General features: G+C 32.2%; 3 protein-coding genes across 8 annotated transcripts; 1 reads left to right on the top strand and 2 right to left on the bottom strand.

Moving 5' to 3' along the window:
• Positions 1-208: 208 nt before the first annotated feature.
• On the bottom strand, positions 209-2,934 carry LOC123701277 (gastric triacylglycerol lipase-like). Its single transcript, XM_045648694.1, has one exon. It carries the CDS (start codon positions 2,769-2,771, stop codon positions 1,206-1,208), a length of 1,566 nt encoding a protein of 521 aa, XP_045504650.1. The 5' UTR covers positions 2,772-2,934; the 3' UTR covers positions 209-1,205.
• Positions 2,881-12,901, bottom strand: LOC123701278 (GDP-D-glucose phosphorylase 1). Of its 4 annotated transcripts, XM_045648697.1 has the most exons (8): positions 12,783-12,898; positions 12,535-12,637; positions 7,994-8,132; positions 5,720-5,870; positions 5,245-5,347; positions 4,493-4,778; positions 3,214-3,329; positions 2,881-2,991 (listed from the first exon to the last, which is right to left on the bottom strand). In XM_045648697.1, the coding sequence occupies exons 1-7, from the start codon at positions 12,785-12,787 to the stop codon at positions 3,220-3,222; spliced, it is 897 nt and encodes a 298-aa protein (XP_045504653.1). In that variant the 5' UTR covers positions 12,788-12,898; the 3' UTR covers positions 2,881-2,991; positions 3,214-3,219. The 4 variants fall into 4 exon arrangements, with proteins under 4 accessions (XP_045504653.1, XP_045504652.1, XP_045504651.1 ...); XM_045648696.1 differs by having other exon boundaries at positions 5,720-5,867; positions 12,535-12,901; XM_045648695.1 differs by having other exon boundaries at positions 12,535-12,899.
• Positions 12,902-13,343: 442 nt separating this feature from the next.
• On the top strand, positions 13,344-15,376 carry LOC123701279. Of its 3 annotated transcripts, XM_045648700.1 has the most exons (4): positions 13,344-13,540; positions 13,721-14,010; positions 14,347-14,451; positions 15,047-15,376. In XM_045648700.1, exons 2-4 carry the CDS (start codon positions 13,738-13,740, stop codon positions 15,359-15,361), a joined length of 693 nt encoding a protein of 230 aa, XP_045504656.1. In that variant the 5' UTR covers positions 13,344-13,540; positions 13,721-13,737; the 3' UTR covers positions 15,362-15,376. The 3 variants fall into 3 exon arrangements, with proteins under 3 accessions (XP_045504656.1, XP_045504657.1, XP_045504655.1); XM_045648699.1 differs by lacking the exon at positions 13,344-13,540 and having other exon boundaries at positions 13,554-14,010; XM_045648701.1 differs by lacking the exons at positions 13,344-13,540; positions 14,347-14,451 and having other exon boundaries at positions 13,551-14,010.
• The last annotated feature ends 528 nt before the right edge of the window (positions 15,377-15,904 follow it).

The following is a 15,904-nucleotide window of genomic DNA, read 5'->3' as shown; positions in this document are numbered from 1 at the left end:
AGCTGTTATGATATATATATATATATATATATATATATATATATTTTTAATTCTTCAATTTTTTCTATTAAAAGCTTAATAATGCTATGAAAATAAAAAAATCAAGTTGAAAGTCGGACTCACAGAGCAAGTAAGTCGGACTCATTAAAGTTTTGTGTGACAATTTGTTCACAACAGAGGGCTGAATTGATGTGAAATAAAACTGCGGTTAATTTAAATAAGATCTAACTATATATTTTACGCTTAGATCTAGTTTGTACATTTTGATAATAGGTACCTAGTTACCTACTTTAAGTAAAATTACCTAGTTATTTAAACAAGCGCCAGTAATTACCGATAGGAACGATAATATTATCTTTCGGACCTCTTAAAATGCCATTTTTTGTTTATTACCAAGTTATTTGGTATGTTTAGAACTTTATCGTCATGCAAATTCAATATCAAAATTCCATCAGGTAATTAATTGCGTGAGTTGTATTTCGTAACTTTGCTTGGTACAAAGTAGTACAAGCTATTGATTTGTTTTCAATAAAGTTGAATCTAGCACTGACGTAATTATAATACCTACCTATAATTATGTAAATATTATGTGTATTAACTATCTCGTTGCGATACAAAAAATTTCATCTTTAAAATTTAATAATAAAAATAATCTACAAGCCCCCTAATATTAATACAAATACTTACCAATTGATTCCTTGATAATAATATGTCAGATAATTATAAGTATACGAAGTACGAGTCTAATTTTAAATAATATAAAGATATAAAACTAATCAATCTCACTATCACGTCCACGATGACGGTTTTCTATTAGAATGTTGTTAGCAAACACTATATTTGTTATACTAATTTTACACTGTATCATGATTTTATCAACATTGAATAACATAAACAAGTTTATAGTTCAACGTTCAACTGCAGTAAATAATGAGTCACTGGTCATTATCAATTGATGAGTCATTGGTCAAAATAATTTAATATTATAATAATAACAATTACATATTCTAACAACAATTTATGAAGATTCCTAATATCTGGAGCATTTTCTGATGAGATCGAGAAACTGTAAGTGCTAACAATGCAATTTTCTCGTTACATGATAATAATTATATGTACAGATATGCTTTTTTACATAATTAACTAACTAGTTACTTACCTAGTATTTTTTTATTTTACGTCAATTCAATATTCAGACGATTTACCTATATATTATTTTGAATTGGTAAACCGATGTCAATATCGTTTATTAAATTTGAATCACTTGTCCCTTCTTCAAGCAATTCCAAAAGTTTAGCATATACAAGCGTCGGTGCATCGATAGCCCAAAGGAAGTCAATGTGATTGAACTCTTTCAGTGGTACTATATAATGTTCTATAGGATTGGGTAGTTGTACATATAAATTAGTGACGTCTACATCACCGGCCAGCCAATCATTCTCAGAACTCAACAGAGCAATTGGCAGAGTTATTTTATGTATCGGATACTGCGGAGGTGAAAGATTACCATAATGCTTAAAGTTTCCTTCAGGCCCATAATCGAATTGCTGAAATCTTCCTGCGTTTTTGATCTCTTGTGCATAATGAACTAAGGTTTTCGTTGAAGCGCCAGCAGGGACATGGCTTAACATGAGAGGCAGAAGGGTCTTATTAAATTGCCGTTGGTCGTGACCACAAAGAACGAACATAGAATTTTCACAAATAGCCTCCTCGAATTTATTTATTTCACACGCGTGTTTTGACAACCAGCGCAGCACTGCGTTTTGTGGTAGAAATTCATTAGCTCCAAGAAGTTTGAGGAGGTATTCCAAATTATTACTATATTTTGCTAGAAGTTTTATAGGGCTTTCTATATGAGTCATATAGGCGACTGGAGCCAATGCGAAACCCGCTCTCAAAACTTTATTGTACTGGGTTTTAGTAGATAACATAGCAAATAATATCGTTGTGCCCATCGAGTGGCCTATGTAATTTATTTTAGAGTCCCAGCCCTTTTTCTCCATAATGTAATCGATAACTGCTGGCAAGTCATGTTGGCTGACTTCGTGAAATGTGAAATTCCAGAATTCAAATGTGTCAGAATTTAAAGAAACATGAGCTCTTGAATATGTATTGCCCCTAACGTTCGCCAGCCAAACATCGTAACCCGCTTCCGATAAAATGTAAGCCAAACCTTTTTGCGGCCCAGGAATGATCCAGTCTGCGGAACTGCCAAGAAGACCGTGGTGGAGTAACACAGTTTTACGTGGACTCGTTCTTGTTGTAGAATTTTTGGAATACGGTATGCGATGCACTGTCAATATGTAGCCGTCGCTGGTCACAATTGTATGCGATTCAGAAGTATATCCATGGGACGCTATTAGTTGCGGCGTCGTCATGTGAATACTGGGATCATTATCGTTGCAGTCATATTCAATCCTTTCCGGTGCGATAACATCAAAAAGCTTCTTATCCTGCGCTTGAGCATCTTCGACGTAATCATTAAATTTGCGTTTCATCCGTTCCGGCCGTATTGTGATATCTTCCTCCGTTAGATTACTCGGGGACAGATAAGACACTATTCGGTTTTTTACATTATCAACGTAGAATTGTTTGATACTACGCCCTTTCGAACGCACATAGTCTTTTATTTGTGTCGTCTTATTTGTAAACGTAGTCACTAGGTTTTGTGGTAACCAATCAGTGTATCGACTTTGACTGCATTGTATTAAGACGAAAAATGTAAACAATACAATATAGAGCTTCATGTTTACATCGATGCGCACACGCATGCGGCGTCGGAACAACTGAATTGGTAAATGAAGCGTAATTGTTATTTATCTGAGTTGCAGGTCAAGGAGCAGTGACTAATTTGTTGATATAACTTGATACAAGATTGACGTGTGATACAGTTTTTGTTAGTGCGATTAATCATAAAGAACTGCAACGCAACAAAATGTGTGCTTTTTCAATCGAGAAGTTCGAGAACACTTACGGAAATTCAAGATTAATCTGAAATTTACAGGAAAAGGTGCATATATGAAAATCAAGATGTTAAAATGAAAAAAATAAATAAATTGAATGTATTATGTATAAAATAGGTTTATGGAAATGTTCTTATAATAATTACATGAGTATTTCTATTTATAGATTGTGGTTTTTATGTTTATGATGCAGGAATATGCAATTGAAAGATGATATTGTAACTATTAATTTATTTTAATGCATACTTACTTAAAATTAATATAAAAGTTCGATATCTGTACATAACTGATCAAAGTCTTCATACTTCCATTTACACAGTTCCGCTTCCAAACTTTTGATATCAATATTTTCATAATCTTCAGCACCTAAAATAAATTTGTTTATTAGTATTACAAAAAAAAATTACCTGTCACTTACTAGAAACTATCACTAAATTTGATTAACTATCATTAAAACTAAACTATCAATTTTTTTTTGTAAGACTGTAACTACTTATTTTTTTTAACCTTTAATATTTAGTATAGACTCTAACTTCTATTTTATACTAGTTATATGTGGGAGTTCATATAACCTTTTAATATTTTAAAAGGATAAATATTTTAGATAAATAAGCTAATAGAGATTAACTTTAAGGGTTAAGGGCATAACAATATTTAAATAAGATAATACAATAATCAAGATGTAAACATTTAAATTATTTCCTAGCATTGTTAAGCTTTGGATTATAGGATCCAGAATAGGGAATATGCATAAAATTTTAAATGACCTAAAATATTTTTTTCTCGAATACTTATTATCGTAAGATTATAATGAAAAGGATTTTTTTTATTTACTTATTATTTAAACCCTTAAAATAATATTCAAAAAGTGCAAAACAAGGGAGCGAAATTCAAACTTCCAAAACGCGCCACCACTGGTCGAATGAAATGTGACGTCATCTGACACGACGTTGTATTCATCACTCCATATCTAGAGTATTTTGAAGCCCATTAATATTTTTTTCTACGTTATAAAATAGTAAACTATTAATTTAAAACAAAAAAGAAAAACATGAATATTCCCCATTGAAGAAAACTATTGAATATTCCTTAAATGGCTTGTTTTCTAAAAATAATCAAATTGTTTTAATCTGAACAGTGAACATTGAACACTATCTATAGTGTAGATAAAAAATAGTCAGGGATGATAGAATACATAATTTTCTGTTATTTATGTATTTATGTATTCATGCATTAATGAATGCAAGTAGTATAATTAAAGTGTTTATTTTATATTGAAGTACCTACTATAAGATAGAATATTAAAAATGCGAATGTGTCTTTGTCTTTCTTTCACGTGGTTACGAATAAATTTTATGACATGATTTTTATGTCTGGTGATAGTTAATAGTCCAGACTCCAGAGAGAGCCGAGAGGCATAGAGAATTTTACCAAATATCTCATTGCTATGATGATTCCCTTCGAATACGCGGGCGAAGCCGCGGGCCGAAGGCTCGTAAAATATATTTAATTATATAATTTCTACTTACTATATACTGGGAACCATCCACTAAGCTCACATACACCTGCATTCATTTCAGTTAATTGTTTTGCACCAGAACTACTTTTTCTTGGCCATATGAGAACTCTATGTGTTTCCGAGTCGCTTTCAAAACAGCGCCCTCTAGTGACGAAAATGTTATGTGCTATTGATTTTTTGAAGAAATATTCTATTATTTTATACATTTCTATCGCACTTGTGGTTATTTCGAAACAAAACGCTGGTATGGGGTAATACTGTATCACCCAGATTGGACCTTTGATGTTTTTACATTTCTGTAAAGAAAAAAAAAAAGGATTTATCATCTACTTAGTTATTTTGATTGATTTGTGTGCTTCTAATGTCCAGTTATTATACCAGTAGCTATTGTATACAGACATGAATGTAAATAACTGAACAAATGTTTCATTCAAGAAAATTCAAATGGTATCACCACAAAACAATTTAAACACAGTCTAACTTTAAAGTTTAAACCAGGCATCTGTCACTTTAATAGTTGTCTATGTGAAATACGACAAAACCAGATTAAAGAGAACCCGCTCTTAAAGTTAAACCCTGTCTAAAGTTTTTTGTGGTAAGACAGAAAGAATCTAGCTACTACACTTCAATAATAATTTGCTGTCTCTTATTTTCAATGTGTGAAATGATTAAGATTTTTTTTTTCACAAATAGGTACCTACTACACAATTTACATTTGTTTTCAAAATGATAAAATATTATTTTATATTATAACATACTTACCACAGTCTCCACTGGTAAGTTCTGGCTCACAATAAATAAATGGTAGTGTAAATGATTAACTGACGCCATAGCACATAAGCTGTTGAAGCCTATTCGTAAATCCCTACAAAGATATTATCATACAATTAATATATGGAATAGACAGCAAATTCATGAAGAAAATTTACTTGTATGCATTTATTTATAATTTTAATTAATGAGGAACAAATAGTAAAAAATATAGTATAAGTAGTCTAATTAATGGTATAACAAAGAAGATAAAAAAATTATTAAAAAGCAATGTGAACAACTGGCTTCATTGAATCTATAACAATGTTCTGATCATATTATCAAGTTCACTGCAAAAGTATTAATTCCTAAAATGTACCTTTTATTATGCCATATTTAAATTAAAAATTGGATAATATGATGACACTTAATGAATAATGATGTATGCACAAGCAATATGAATGAAAAATTACTTGCCTACACTCACCGATCCCCCGCCATGGTATATAAATCGATTACCAGTTGAAGACTTTCCAATGTGATCATTTGTGGCAACATCTTGTTCACAGATGGACATAATAAAGAATGGTACTTATTTATTGGACTCACATTTACTAGGATTGTGTGGACGTCATCTGCTAAAAAAATGTTTTAACTTTATAAATTAAAAATATTGGTCAGAATTTTGATAATTGATATATTAGTAACAACTAAAAAACAAGTGATACAATATATTATAACAACTCTTAATAATAAATCTTTTATATCAGTGCTCAATTAGTGTATGTACTGTTAGAAGTAACTTTTGATTTAATCATTTTGTGGATGAATAGTTGTCACTATTTCCTATCAAAACATGCTTAGCTGTCGAATTTTATAAAATGCCGCTTTCCTTTGAATCGTGGCGCATTCATACAAATCCTGTCTAGAGGCTCGGACGTTGTTTATACAACATTCGACCTAACTACCCTCACTTTGCTAATAGTTGTTGACTTGCTGCGTTTTGTTATTATTATTAACTACCTACATCAAGGTAGCTGTGTAGAATCACAGTACATTCTTATTATATTCAAACTAATATTGAACCCGGCCTCGTGTGTAATTTCTATCAATCCTATAATTTATAAGAATAAGTTAGTCTTGTTATATTAACCTATAGTAAATAAGATATTTTTGTTATTTATAATATATACTGCAAAAGTTAACTATTAGCCTCGTAACGCCCAGGCTATTTTTACCAAACATTGGCTTGCAGCCCAAGTACCTTTTAAAAGGTTCACATGGTGCGGACCCGGACGTGATGAAATCTAAAAAAAGTGCCTTATTATTTCCGTATGAGCATGGGATTTTTTCTGCATGTAAATGTATGTCAGTGGAAGGTTTTGAGACGCTAAATAACCCCAAATTCGTTATTCTTTATTTAGGCATATGGGCTTTAATGTATTACAAAACCCGATTTCGCAAAATTCGTATTTTTTAAATTATCGATTAGCTGTAGACAATACAAGGTTTATTTTATATTACAAAAAACAATGAACATAAATATTTGGATTAATACATGTCTTCCAAAATTTTAATGACCAAAAAGATATCTCACACTAACAATCTGAGAAAAAAATATCAATTTTTGAACAATATGATCATTATTTTCTGTACTTATTATTTTTAAAGGCTAGTTTATCACGTGTTTTAGGATTTCTATCAGAAGAAATCCACTTCCAACAGATGACAGAAGCAAAAATTAGCAAGTTTTTAAATTGGACCCAAAAACACTATATAATAGCAACCCATATACCTTTTAAAATCAGAATGATAGTAGGTAAATTGATATATTTCTATAGAAATTTTAAATACTTTTGCAAGTAAGGTTTTTAATAAAAAAATATTATTTTCAGTTTCTTCCGAACTGGAAGAGCTTTCTTGGTTTTGGTTTATGTTGTAATCCTCATCTCCAAATAGTTCATACTCTTCTATATCTGACTGATTTCATACTTCTAAAGCATCTTCGATTTGCTCATCTCTCATTGGGTTACCTGAAAAGGATAGGTACTAAAATATTCTGTAACGGACTAAATAATTTACTTTATATTATGAAGGAGAAAACGGTCTAAATCATAAGTTGCAAAGGCAAATCAAATTGATTAGTGGTTTATTCCCTTATACCTTTTAAAATCCAATAATATGTTAATACTCTTATACCTTCTAAAAGGTATCCAGATTTTACGAGGTTATTTTACACGCATATTCTTTATTTTCGCGTAAATCTAAATGTAATTATAATATTTACTTATTTGCCAACAAGCAGAGTAAGATACTCTCAGTTAAAAACCTAAGATTGCATCAATAATCATGGATTGAACTTACCACGTCCTCTAGTCAGTCAAGATGGCCAGACTTTTCGCCGGAAATTACACATATTTTATTTTTCTATTGGCACTATTGCTTAACCATAGACAAAAACATACTTTCCAGTAGCCGGATAAAAAACAGTAATTAGATTTGGAGCGTAATTTAAAATGTTACGGCGTTTTCAAATCAGATACTGTCAGATACCTTTAAAAAGGTACCGAGGGCGTTTATGTCATAAAGTTGGATAACAGCTTGGGCCGGTACCACTATCGAGCTGCATGCCTTTTAATAGGTATCTGGGCGTTACGAGGTTAGTACTAAGGATAATATTTTAACCTTATAGTACCCAGTACTCATTAGTACTAGTAAAATATTATCAATTATACTATGTTGTCTTGCAACATTTACTTACTTTTATTTTCCCTCCAAAATTGAAAAATGACTTCTTCTGGCGATACCTTGCAGAAGTTAAATTTGTTTTTGTCAAATGCTTGGCAAACATCATCTATTTGTTCTGGTGGTCTCCTCTTTGCATTTCTATATGGATTGAACTAAAATTCAATATTCAATATAAGAAATTTTCATAATTATGTGAAGTAATTTTTATTTATTTATTTATTTATAGCCTTTATTGCCAATATTACAGGTTACATTTTTACTTAAAACTAAAATTAAATTTATATGTGGGTACTGGCGTGTCCTTGTGACACAAAGGCCTCTTCCAACTTCTTCCACTCGCCACGTTCTTTCGCCTTCCGTAGCCATAGCGGCCCCGCCACTCTCCTTATCTCATCGGACCACCTTTTTCTTTGTCTTCCTCTTTTCCTTTTAGCATCTGCTCTGGGAGTCCATTCAGTAATGACCCTTGTCCATCGGTTTCCCTTTTCTCTGAGCATATGCCCTACCCACCTCCATTTAAGAATCCTTGTCTTTTTTACAACATCTTCTATTTTTGTTATTTTTCTTATATCTAAAGCTCTTTTTCTATGTTTTTTTGTATAACCTAGTATGCTCCTCTCCATAGCTCGTTGGCATGTTACCAATTTTGTGTCATGTTTTTTTGTTTTAGCCCAAGTTTGGCAACCATAGGTGAGTATTGGCAAAATGCAGGTATTGAATAGTCTTCTTTTGATTGTGATATTGTATTGTGTATTTTTAAATATTTCTTTCAGCGACCAGTATCTCTTCCAAGAATGGGCAACCCGTCTCTCAATTTCATGTTCCATTTGGTCGCTGAAAGCTATTATTTGACCTAAATAAATATAAGAATTGACATATTCGATTAACTTATCTTCTATTTTAATTGGGGTTCGCGCTCTATTTGCTATGATTTTGGTTTTTTCATAGTTAATCGATAGTCCCACTTTTTTGCTTTCTTGTGCCAGTTGAAGAAGCATGGTTTGAAGATTTCCAGGGTTATCTGATATGAGTATTATATCATCAGCAAATCTGAGATGATTCAGATTTGTCCCATTAATGTTTATGCCGAAGTTATCCCAGTCTAATTTTCTAAAGATTCCCTCTAATACTGAGGAAAAAAGTTTTGGTGAGAGTGGGTCTCCCTGTCTCACGCCTCGATTTATAGGGAATACTTCACCTTCGGTTTCCAATTTTACTCTGCCTGTGCTGTTTTTGTATATATTCTTTATGATCCTTATGTATTTATTGTTTATTCCTTGATTCTTCAAAGCTTCCCATATAGATTGGTGTTCCAGTGAATCAAATGCCTTGTTGTAGTCTACAAATGCCATGTAAAGTCGATAGTTGTATTCATGGCTTTTCTCAATCAACTGTTTCACCACATGAATATGATCCGATGTAGAGTATCCTGCTCTAAACCCTGCCTGTTCCCTCGGTTGTTCTTCGTCGAGCTTTTTAGTGATACGGTTAAGCAGTATTTTTGAGAACACTTTATATACGTTCGACATCAGGCTAATTGGGCGATAGTTACCTATTTCGGATCTGTCTCCTTTTTTGTGAATGAGAGTAATGGTAGTTGTTGTCCACTGTATGGGGATGAATTCAGTGTTCAGGATGGTATTGAAGAGCTTAGTCAGTCTTTCTAACGTTTCCGGTAGTGTAGCTTTCATCATTTCGTTAGTGATGTTGTCTAATCCTGGTGCTTTATCATTTTTCTGGGATTTTACTGCTTGTTGGACTTCGCTTTCGAGAATTTGTGGGATATCTTCTGTACAGTCTTCGAGGCTTAAGTTACAATTTAATTGGATCTCTTTGGTAGAGTATAGAGTGCGATAAAAGTCTGTAGCAATCTTGAGGACTGGTTGTCTCTTTGTGATTTGTTTGTTTAATTTGTTTTTCACTTTTGGAATCCAAACCTTTTCCTCTTTTAGTTCTCGTAATGCCTTGTTTATGCCTCCTGTTTTCGATATGTGGTGTTTTATACGTTCAAATCTTCTGTCAGCTTTGTCTTGTTTAATTTTACGGTTAATTTCTTTGCTCAAGTTATTTATTTCTTTTAATGTGGCTTTGTCTCTTCTGTTTCTAAGTAGTAGTTTCCTTTTCTGAATAAGATCAATGGTCTGCGAGGTAAGTGGGTTGTTCTTAATTATTTCCTTATTTTTTATTTTATTTATTATATAAATCTCATTTATTTCCGAGTTGTAGAGTTCCTGCATCATATCTCTTTCTTTGAGTGGTAATCTAATCCTTGGAAGTGCGAACATTGTTGTTGGGTTATTTTTCAGGTATTTTCGTCGTTTCCTAGGTTGTTTGTTGAATAAACTTGCTCTGACCATGCGGTGGTTGCTGTTAAAGTTAAAGTTATTTATAACGTTGACGTTTTTGAATGATTTAGGTTGATTGGTTATTATAAAATCTATTTCATTTCGATAGGTTCCGTCTGGTGATATCCAGGTCCATTTTTTGGTTGGCTTCTTCATAAAAATACTATTCATAACAGTTAGGTTGTTTTCGAGAGCTAAGGTTACAAGTCTTTTACCGTTCTCACTTCTCTTTCCTGTGCTATATTTTCCAACTACATGCTCTTCGCCTTCATTCTGTTTGCCTATTTTGCCATTAAAATCTCCCATTACAATAGTATTTTTATGAGCCGTCTGTAATGTATCTGAAAGTTGACTATAGAACTCATCTTTAGCTGTTTCTTCTGCTGCTTCTGTTGGTGCGTATATCTGTATTATAGTCCAGTTATTTTTGTATCCCTCAATGCGTATATTAAGAACGGCGATTCTTTCGGATATACCTTTGAACTCTAGGATTTGTTTTTTAAGATGCTTTCTTACCATGAACCCCACTCCATGTAACCCCTTTGTTTCACCTATGTAGTACAGAATATATTTATCGTGTTCTTCAATTTGGTTTCCTAATCGTCTTACTTCGCTCAGACCTAAAATGTCCCATTTAATATCTTCTAGAGCTAGTTCAAGTTCCGTAAGTTTTTCTGGTGTCCTTAAAGAAAGTGTATTAAAAGTAGCTATATAAATATTTTTTAGTTTTTCTTTATTTTTAGTATTCTTAGTGTTCTTCGTTGGAAGGTAGTGGTCGTCTTCCCCCACGGTGACCAACCGGCTTGGGGTGTGTTCTTCAGTAGTTGTTTTGCATAAAGTTGTGTGATATTGGGTTTGATTCCAGGTGCCGGTGGTCGTTACAAGTTTTTTGGGATTTCTGAGAGTGAAGCTGACCTAGGTCGTTCCATGAAGTTAAGGATAGTTGGTTTAATTATGTTTTCCTTCACAGCTCCTTTAGATTTTGTAGCCGTTGTATATGCTGTGTCTTTTGTGTTTAATTTCTTTTGAATTGATTTAGGAGAGCCCGAGGCTTCCCTTTTCCTCTTGTCTCTTGCTTGATCTAATGGTTTCTTCACTATTAATTTATCATATTTTATAAAGGCTATGTTTCCCTTCTTTCTTTCTTCCTCCACCTGTGGTTGTAGTAACTTCCGTTTTTCCAGTGTTTCTTTCGAGAAATCTTCCTTTACATATATGCCTTGCGGAAGTCTAGCTTTATTTTTCAAAATAAGATGTTTCTTCCATGTAGATGTTACTGTAACCACAATGGGGCGATTTTTATTATTAATTCTTTTCCCAATTCTATAAATGTTACTTATCTCCTGGCTGTCTAGATGCGTTCCTGAATCGATAATAGTTTCTTTAATGTAGTCCACAAGCTCTGCTTCCGATTTGCCAATTTCGTCAATTCCAAAAAATACTAAGTTACATTTCCTTTTATCCTTTTCGATTGCATTTAATTTTAACTCCAACTTCGTTATTTTAGATTTAAGTTCAATATTTTCTTCGGTTATGGTTTTGATTCTCTCATCTATAGCAAACATAACGTTTTGCGTTACTGATTCGGTTATGAGCGTGACTTGTTGATTTAATTTCGCGTCTAATCTTGACCAGAGCAACTCCATACTTTTCTCCATTTTTTTTTTTTTTTTGTTGTGGTAAATATCGAGTACCTTATGTGGAAATTGTAATCTGTTACTGGCAACACTGAGTTGTAAGTTTACTGTCACTTTGGTTGACACCTGACAATTGACACTTGACAGGTTTAACGGTTATCCGTTATGTTGGTAGCACCTTTATGATGGTGATAATTAGTTTTTAGGTTATGATATTCGATCGTAAAGTTGAGATTTATTGATGAAATAGATGTAAATTTTGCACTGTTCACTTTCTACAATTATAGTTTGATCACTAATTCGGACGAACTTGTGGTGTAGCACATTTATCTTTCGCAGTGTACAATATTATTAATTAATATTAACGGAGCAAATTTCGCGTACGTGTTTACAATACGATCACCGGAACCGATGTGAAGTAATTAGGTACTTTCAAATTTAGCTTTAAATTAAAAAGTAAATAGGTACTCACCAAAGTATTATTTTGAATTATGAAACGCAAGTTTCTACTTAGTTGATTATTTTTATGTAAATTTTTAAAGATAAAACAAGGAACGTAACAGCTTACTTACTTGAAACACATAGGGGCCTTCAATCTTTTGCTTTAAATTGTCCACCTTATATCTAAATACATCAGTTTTCGTGTGTATTTTCTCCCAAATATCTTTAAGTCGACTAGCAAAGGAAAAAGTATGAGAACTATGTTTATTTGATTTATCTTCAAACACAAACATATTTCTATTAAGATTGTAGAGTTCTCAATTTAGTACTATTGTGATTTTTATAAATACACAAACGGATAATTACACAAGGTAATTACTTCATAATCCTCAGTCCTCGTGGAATTTATTGAAATTTTCAGCATATTACGATGATAAGACTACGGATTTCAGTAAATTCAGCAGTTGGCAGTTTGGCACTTGGCACTTGTTGGCAGCAGGCACAGTTGCCATCACAGTTGCCATTTGTCAATTCCCAAGCCAATTCTTGACTTCAATGACGCATATTGACAGAATCAAAAAAAATAACGCTTCTGAAATCCAAGCTGAAGCCCTGTGCAATGTGCATGTGCTGTGCATCTAAGTGCTGTGCAGACACAGAGCAAGTAATGTGTGCTGAGGCCATTGAGATATACATATTATGGAGACGACACCGCACTCAGTCGCTTGCTCGCAATTGCGAGCAAGCGACTCACGACTGAGTGCAGTTAAGCCATATGGTTTATGGTGAACGGAACATAAGTAATGTAGGCGGTGTCGTCTCCATATGTATATCTCAATGTTATGTTAAGATAATCTACAGTATTGTTTATCTGTTAACTGTTCGAATTTTGACATCCAGCTCAATTCTCACAAGTTTATTATTTTTGTTTACATTTTATTCACGAGTTTAATTTTTAAATTAAGATGAAATAAAATAACAAAGTATTTAATTAGAGTAATAAATTATATTATATTGTATAGAGCGTATGTAAACCTGATGTAATTATATCCAAAAATAAAGTTTTAAAAATTCATAGTTTTAGAATAGAAAAAAGGACTAAAATTGGTTGATTATTGGTTGAATAAAATAATATCTTGACAGTTGAAATTGATGTCGAAGACGAAGAGCAATAATAGGTACCTACCTAGTTCAATCATCGAGTAATCATTTAAAAATATGTCGTAAAGATATTACAGAAAGGAAATAAGAATAATTTATAATGGAACAAAATTAACTAGAAAATATTTGACCCGAAATTTACAAGTTATAGGTACCTACCTAGTACCTACAATATGCTGTCGGATTTCGCGAAAGAAAAAGTATTCTGGACTAGAAAGATGAATTTAAATTTAGTGAAATTTATTCAAAGTAGGCCAAATATATGGAATCCAAAACATCCTAAGTACACCTCAAGTGAATCAAAAGATCAGACTTATGCAGAATTTGCTGCCAAGTATGGGGATGAATTTTCTGGTCAAGCAGTGAAAGAACGATGGACTAACATAAGATCCACTTTCGCTAATTATTTACGAAAAGTTAAAGCCAGTTCAGACTCACAGAGCGAAGTAAGTTGCACACTATTTGTAACTTTCCTTGAATAAAAAATAATATTGTAACTCTAGTAAAGAAACCATTATGAATAAAGTCAGATGAAATAGCTTTGCCTGTGGAACATGTTTAAGTTTTCTCTCCATAAGAACCATCCTCATACATGAAAGAATATTATAAATAAACAATTTCAGCCATTCTTGATTTATGTGCTTACCAACACATTTTGAGACTGATTTTTATATTATTCTATACCTATATAGGTACATTAAAATTAAAATTTGTATTGAAATCATTCAAATAAACCTAGTCAAGAATATAATGCATATTTTTAAATTCCTTTCTTGTTTTAGCCATATAAAGTAAATTGGCATTTGTGGGAACCGTGCCAATTTTTGGTAAAAGTAAATAGAAGCTATAGAAATGACACAGGGCTTGATGAAGAAAAAATAACAAAAGTAAGTTTTAAGCTTGTTTAAATCTATTAATTTCAGGGAAATGTTATGATGTAATAGCTTTTAATAAACATTTGAGTATAAAAAATATCCAAGTTTTGTTACTTTTCAATGTAATGCTTCTTTTCAAAAGCTAATGTGAAACCCGTTTCGCATTGTCACGGCATCACTTATAAACAGCTGAACCGATTTCGACAATTCTTTTTCTATTATATTCCTTGAAGTACGAGGATGGTTCATATGTAGAGAAAACGTAAATATGTACATATGTAAACGTATAATATGTAAACGTAATAAAGTATTAAATATATAGCATACTAGATTTACGCACCCGCATTTTCAAAGAAAAATCTGCATGCTCTCGTTTCCGGGATAAAAAGTAGCCTGTCTTACTTACCTTACTTATTTTGAGTCTTCATGTACATGCCAAATTTCATTGTAATCCGTTCAGTAGTATTTGAGTGGAAGAGTAACAAACATCCATCCATCCTCACAAACTTTCGCTTTTATAATATTAGTAGGATTTAAAAATGTAATTGCTTATATAGTTGTAACTAAGCCAAAGCTAGGTTATTTATGCAATAATTTTTTTTTCTAGAATACATCAGACTCTGAAGAGCAAAACCAAGATTGGGCCAGTGACCATTCACAGGACAGTTTTACAAATCCGACCAAACTTACTTGTATGGGTATAGCGGAAAATCTTTTATCAGTATTTAAAGGTGTTCAAAATGATGCTTTTGGCTTAGAGAACAGTAAAAACAGTAAAATAGGCAAAGCAGTGGTGGAAAAATTAAATCAAATGGACTCTTTAGAAGCGGCTAAGGTGTCAATGAAAATTTTGGAAATACTTTGGATGTACGATGAGAATAATCCGATAAATCCGAATAATTTAAAGCCGGAGCTGTTTTAAGTTAGTTAATGTAAGTAGTAATTAGTATCTATAATCTATCCAAATGTAAATTGTTTTTATTGAATGATGCGTATATTATCCTCAATATAAAGTAGAGTTTTAATATCAAACAACTTTTTTATTGTGATAAAAATTGATGTGATATTGTATACCTAGTTGTGGTATATTTTATGTGATGCTTTGAGACAGTAGTGGATGGTCGGATTAAACAAACACACATATACAGAGTGGAATTTTGTAAAGCTACTGACGGAAGCTTAATATGTATTTATACAGATACAGAAGATAGAAAATTTAACTAAAATGAAGCATTCCATTATTTTTTAAATAAAGAAAACTGCATTTAAGGATTTCCAAAAATGTACTTGCCACACCAGGAATTTGAATCAACTTCACTCTGTTAAAAATATACTTACCTGCACTTTTATTTCATTGATTGGGGTGGGAAATAAATAAATATAGTTAGGTAGATCAAATCCTTGATAAATCAAATGAGGGGGAATCATGAAAATATATCATACAAGCTATAAAGTATAAATTATT

Source organism: Colias croceus, chromosome 21 (genome assembly GCF_905220415.1).
Source record: "Colias croceus chromosome 21, ilColCroc2.1".
NCBI lineage: Eukaryota > Metazoa > Arthropoda > Insecta > Lepidoptera > Pieridae > Colias > Colias croceus.
The sequence above is the reverse complement of the archived record's forward strand: the minus strand, read 5'-3'. Positions and strand labels throughout refer to the sequence as shown.